This window comes from Nansenia antarctica (genome assembly GCF_963989245.1).
Source record: "Nansenia antarctica genome assembly, chromosome: 20".
Taxonomy (NCBI): domain Eukaryota; kingdom Metazoa; phylum Chordata; class Actinopteri; order Argentiniformes; family Microstomatidae; genus Nansenia; species Nansenia antarctica.
This window is the reverse complement of record NC_137693.1, coordinates 758,829-764,883: the sequence shown is the minus strand read 5'-3', so window position 1 is coordinate 764,883 and position 6,055 is coordinate 758,829. Positions and strand designations below refer to the sequence as shown.

General features: G+C 48.6%; 1 protein-coding gene across 1 annotated transcript in view; it reads right to left on the bottom strand.

The window, feature by feature from the left end:
• Nucleotides 1-4,313: 4,313 nt before the first annotated feature.
• LOC308174830 (sodium/hydrogen exchanger 6-like) overlaps nucleotides 4,314-6,055 on the bottom strand; it is a gene marked incomplete at both ends in the record, with an annotated part of 18,503 nt that continues 16,761 nt past the window's right edge. Inside the window, 2 exons of the mRNA XM_080549943.1 lie at nucleotides 4,314-4,562; nucleotides 4,865-4,970. Of these exons, the coding sequence (XP_080406069.1) occupies nucleotides 4,314-4,562; nucleotides 4,865-4,970 (355 nt within the window). The remainder of the gene's footprint in view (nucleotides 4,563-4,864; nucleotides 4,971-6,055) is intronic.

Below are 6,055 nucleotides of genomic sequence, written 5' to 3'. Positions count from 1 at the left end.
GGTAACCCGTCTGTCCTCGGGGGGGAGGTAACCCGTCTGTCCTCGGGGGGGAGGTAACCCGTCTGTCCTCGGGGGGGAGGTAACCCGTCTGTCCTCGGGGGGAGGTAACCCGTCTGTCCTCGGGGGGGAGGTAACCCGTCTGTCCTCGGGGGGGAGGTAACCCGTCTGTCCTCGGGGGGGAGGTAACCCGTCTGTCCTCGGGGGGAGGTAAACCGTCTGTCCTCGGGGGGAGGTAACCCGTCTGTCCTCGGGGGGAGGTAACCCGTCTGTCCTCGGGGGGAGGTAACCCGTCTGTCCTCGGGGGGGAGGTAACCCGTCTGTCTGACCCGCCCAGAGCACAGCAGGCCGGACCCAGTGGTTCAAAACTTTTAAAATCTGGATCAGAATAGAAGTCTGCCGGTTGTAATGTGTAGGTTATCATTAAACCTTCTGCTGAGGAACGTCAGATCTCGTTGCGCTGCAGCGATGACACAGAAACGGTCATGTCCTGTCCTGAGTTTTATTATGTTGTTATTGTGTTATTGTGTCTACATCTAAAACATGTTTTTATATATTCACAGTAGAGAAAACCAACTGTGATAGCGTTAGCCTCATAGCATAATCAGCCCTCCGATTCCTGGGGGTGCACATACAGGATGACCTGTCCTGGAAGAACAACACAACAGCCACCATCAAGAAGGCACAACAGCGGCTCTACATCCTGAGAGTCCTCAGGAAGGAACACATCAAGCAGGAGATAATGGTGGCCTACTACCGCGGCGCAGTGGAGAGCATCCTTACCTACGGCATCTGCAACTGGTTCTCCAGCTGCACAACCGCGGAGAGAAATGCGCTACAGAGAGTCGTGAGAACAGCCCAGAAGATCACCGGCGCCCCCCTCCCCTCTCTGGAAGAACTGTACAACACACGCTGTCTCAGGAAGGCCTCCAAGATCTCCAGAGACCCAACCCACCCTGGGTACGAACACTTTACCCGGCTGCCCTCGAAAAGGCGGTACAGGACCATGGCCGCAAGGACAAACAGACTGAAGCACAGCTTCTACCCCAGGGCCATCCAGGCCCTGAACACAGCAAAGACCTAGGTTCTGGGCCCTGGACAGTCTGGACGGATTGATGGCAGCTGCTGGACTGAAAAAAACAGGTGTAGTGCTGAGGCACAAATATGTACATTTCAAGCCTGCAAACTGCGACACTTCAAATGAATGTGCAATAACACTATGTGCAATATGACAACCCTAGTCGTCTATCTGTACAGTATAGTATAGTGGATAGTGTACATAGCCTTTATTTATGTAAACCAGCTCCTTCCCTTCTTGTGTTTTTTTTTTCTTTCCTAGCACCAGGGGAGCCACCCCTCCTAAATGTCGTTGTTTGGTACCTGTACTATAGCAATGACAATAAAGACCATTCATTCATGATTGCCTAAGTCATATTTTGGCCAAATTGAGATATCTGAGGATGCAACCTCAGCAAATATGTTTAGTTCTAGACTAAAAACCCATCTTTTTAATATTGCCTTTAAATGACTAAATAATTTAATTAAGATTATAAAAACCCATCCTTTTAATATTGCATTTACGTTACAAAATAATTAAATTAAGATTATATAATGATTAAAGCACTTTGAGCTGCAACGTTTGCAGGAAAAGCGCTATACAAATAAGGTTATTATTATTATTATTATTATCTGCCTCTATCTAACTCTTCTCTCCTAAGTACTGCTGATTCACTGGGCATTATTGCCTACTATGACATCAGCCTATCAGAATGCTTGTTACATTCCAAAATCACTACCTGCCCAAGTCATCTCTTTGACAGAGGCATGTTTGACACTACAGACAAAGATGGCTCGGCTGACCACAAGTGAAGCATGACTTAATAGCAATTATGCTACGAGGCTAACGGTATGTTAGTTTGAATGGTGTAAACAGCAGGTAAGAACGCAAGGCACCAACAGTAAGAGGAAGGAACATGTATTTTAATTCACCTTTTAGAGTCACACAGGGTTCTTAGACAGAAAGTCTCTCTCCCAGAACCCCATCAAATGTCCTTTATTCACATCTTAACATTGACACTCCAAACATGAGAGTAACCATTGAGTAACCAACACACATCAGGTTCAGAGCAGGAGTAAGACAACATCAGGTTCAGACCAAAGCAGGAGAGGACTCTAGACTACAGTTCAGAATAAACCAGTGTCAAGACTATTAAATTAGAACTATTTAATTGACCTATGACCCCAATGAAATGGTTCTGACCTTGGTAACCTGCGTTCCCCTCGTCAGCTTGTTAGGGTTGTACTCTCACCTTGTCTTTCAACAGACTATAATACTAAGCTCAGTAAATATTACATGAAAAAAAAGTTAATAAAAACTAACTGTCCCAAAGTGTCCTATTGCTGCCTCCCCATCTCTAGCCTCTGGAGGGGAGTGTGTGTGTGTGTATGGGGGGGGGGGGGGGGGGGGGCAGGTCTGATTAATATAAGGGGGAGGGGGGCGGTCCAGCTACCTGCTTACAGTGTTCCATGTCATGACAAATAGAGAGAGGGAGGGATGACAGGACTATCGTACAGAGAGAGAGAGAGAGAGAGAGAGAGAGAGAGAGAGAGAGAGAGAGAGAGAGAGAGAGAGGGATGACAGGACTATCATACGGAGAGAGAGAGATGAAGAGAGAGAGAGATGGAGAGGGAGAGAGGCAGACAGAGAGAGAGAGAGAGAGAGAGAGAGAGAGAGAGAGAGAGAGAGGGAGAGAGAGATGGAGAGGGAGAGAGGCAGACAGAGAGAGAGAGAGAGAGAGAGAGAGAGGGAGAGAGGCAGACAGAGAGAGAGAGAGAGAGAGAGGCAGACAGAGAGAGAGAGAGAGAGAGAGAGGTAGGGACAGGACTCAGGAGTAACTAACAGCAGTGCATCTCGTACACCGGTACAGGGCAGTGTATTTATTTAAGAACTTTGCAAATAAATCTAAATGAAACCATGAGAAAGGTTCACAGCACAGCTTCCTGTTGTTCTCCTCTGGTTGCATGAATCAAAGTTATCCGTCTGTAAGTTATCGTTCTGTAAGTTATCGTTCTGTAAGTTATCGTTCTGTAAGTTATCGTTCTGTAAGTTATCCGTCTGTAAGTTATCGTTCTGTAAGTTATCGTTCTGTAAGTTATCCGTCTGTAAGTTATCGTTCTGTAAGTTATCGTTCTGTAAGTTATCCGTCTGTAAGTTATCGTTCTGTAAGTTATCGTTCTGTTCTGTAAGTTATCCGTCTGTAAGTTATCGTTCTGTAAGTTATCCGTCTGTAAGTTATCGTTCTGTAAGTTATCCGTCTGTAAGTTATCCGTCTGTAAGTTATCGTTCTGTAAGTTATCGTTCTGTAAGTTATCGTTCTGTAAGTTATCGTTCTGTAAGTTATCGTTCTGTAAGTTATCCGTCTGTAAGTTATCCGTCTGTAAGTTATCAATCAATATGTAAACATCTACAGAGGTTATCAATATCATTCATAGGCACTTGGTTAAAAAAATGGTTCACCACAGCCACCGAAAGCCACGGCCCTTTCGATGACGTCACAGGTCGGCCTGACAACCGTTGCTAGGACGGAGTGACACGCATTCGGAACGTACGACACGTGACAGTAGTACCACACCGCACCTACAGAACGTTCACATTTAGGGTTAGAACTCCGGGTGTTCTATGTTCTACTCAGGTGTTCTATGTTCTATTCAGGTGTTCTATGTTCTAAGGAGGGCAGGGAGAGGCATCGTGGAAGCACTGACATCTTCAGAGGGCAGCGATGGTGAAACCCACACAGTGGAAGAGTACCTTCACAACACACACACATAAAAACATTTAATAAATAAATAAATATACTTTTTCTTTTCTTTTTCTTTTTTTAAAATAGACAAATAAATTAATGAATGAGAGAGTGTTTCACACTAACACTCCCTATGGTGTAGGGGCTAGGGTGTAGGGGCTAGGGTGTAGGGTGTAGGGGCTAAGGTGTAGGGAGTAGGGAGTAAGGGGTAGAGGGTAGGGGGTAGGGAGTAGGGGGTAGGGTGTAGGGGCTAGGGAGTAGGAGCTAGGGAGTAGGGGCTAGGGTGTAGGGGCTAGGGTGTAGGGTGTAGGGGCTAGGGTGTAGGGGCTAGGGTGTAGGGTGTAGGGGCTAGGGTGTAGGGGCTAGGGTGTAGGGGCTAGGGTGTAGGGTGTAGGGGCTAGGGTGTAGGGGCTAGGGTGTAGGGTGTAGGGGCTAGGGAGTAGGGTGTAGGGGCTAGGGTGTAGGGGTTAAGGTGTAGGAGATAGGGTGTAGGGGCTAGTGAGTAGGGTCTAGGGGTCACAGTCTGTGTCTGTGGGGGTGTGTGGAGGGGGGGGAGGGGGGTGGGGGCAGGGTGGGGGAGGGGGGGTCGTCCATGGGCAGCACCAGCCTCGTGCCCCTGACCGCCAGCTCGTGCTCCGCCCCCAGGTCCGAGGCCACGCCCCTAGCCGACAGCTGATTGGTGCTCACGGTGATGTCACCGTACGTGGCGGCGTTGCCGTCGTTCAGGATGAGGTCAGAGCCGTCGTCATGGATACGACCCTGGTCCTGGAGAGAGAGGGGGGAGGGTTAGAGTACTGGGTGTGTGTGTGAGTGTGTGTGTGAGTGTGAGTGTGAGTGTGAGAGTGTGTGTGTGTGTGTGTGAGTGTGTGTGTGTGTGTGTGTGTGTGTGTGTGTGTGAGTGTGTGTGTGTGTGTGTGTGTGGGTGTGTACCTCATAGGCCTGTGTGTGTGAGTGTGAGTGTGAGTGTGTGAGTGAGTGAGTGAGTGAGTGAGTGAGTGAGTGAGTGAGTGAGTGTGTGTGTGAGTGAGTGAGTGTGTGTGTGTGTGTGTGTGTGAGTGTGTGTGTACCTCATAGGCCTGTGTGGTGGTGAGGCAGTGTGCCAGGGGTCCGCAGCAGGCCGGCAGGGTGGTGGTGAGGGGGGGGCCGCGGTGTGTGAGGAGGGGCTTCAGGTAGCTGGAGGAGGGGGCGGGTCAAGGCCTGTCAAACAACAACACACATCTCTAACAGCTCCCCCTACTGGACACAGTCGATCACTACAGTCTGAAAACATCAGGCAGACCAGAGCATCTATCAAACTATGTTCCACTCTGACTGGCTTCAAATCAAGACTGACATCATGGCTGATAGATAACCCATCATGTGACCACTGACCTCATAGGGCCAAAACGTTTTTCTTTCTTTTCTTTTTTTATGAGGTAATTTTGTGATGTGTTTAATTCCTGTAGTTCTGTTTTATGTGATATTTCCATGTCCTGTAGTTCTGTTTTATGTGATATTTCCATGTCCTGTAGTTCTGTTTTATGTGATATTTCCATGTCCTGTAGTTCTGTTTTATGTGATATTTCCATGTCCTGTAGTTCTGTTTTAATTACAGGGGCTAGGGTGTTAATTATGACATCTGAGGTCCGTATTTCCCCCTGTGGGTTTACCTGCCCAGGGACCGCTGAGGTAATGTAGCTACCCAGCTAACTCAGCTAACTCAGTGACTGTCCACTTAAATAAAAGTCCCTTTTAAATAAACAGTTAAAACAGACTAAAAACAGTGAGGCTGTGTAGGGTCCCCCAAGGGACAACCTTGGTCCCCCACCCCCTCCACCCAGCGTGACTCTGCCCAGGGAACCATGCAGTTCCCTGGGTCCAACCATGCAGTTCCCTGGGTCCAACCATGCAGTTCCCTGGGTACAACCATGCAGTTCCCTGGGTCCAACCATGCAGTTCCCTGGGTCCAACCATGCAGTTCCCTGGGTCCAACCATGCAGTTCCCTGGGTCCAACCATGGAGTTCCCTGGGTCCAACCATGGATAAGTTGGGAACGCCCTGCCGCATCATCAAACTGTGACACAAAGTACAAAGACGTGCATGTCAGGTCACTAACACAGAGTGTGTGGGTAGTGAGTTGGACCGGTGGTGATCGCAAGGTTGTGAGTTCAAATCCCCGCCTGGGGGAACACCACCACTAGTGTGTCCTTGAATGAGCATGTTCATTCCCTGTGGATTGGGAATCCCTCTTAACACGGCCGAGTGCGGCTCTTAACACG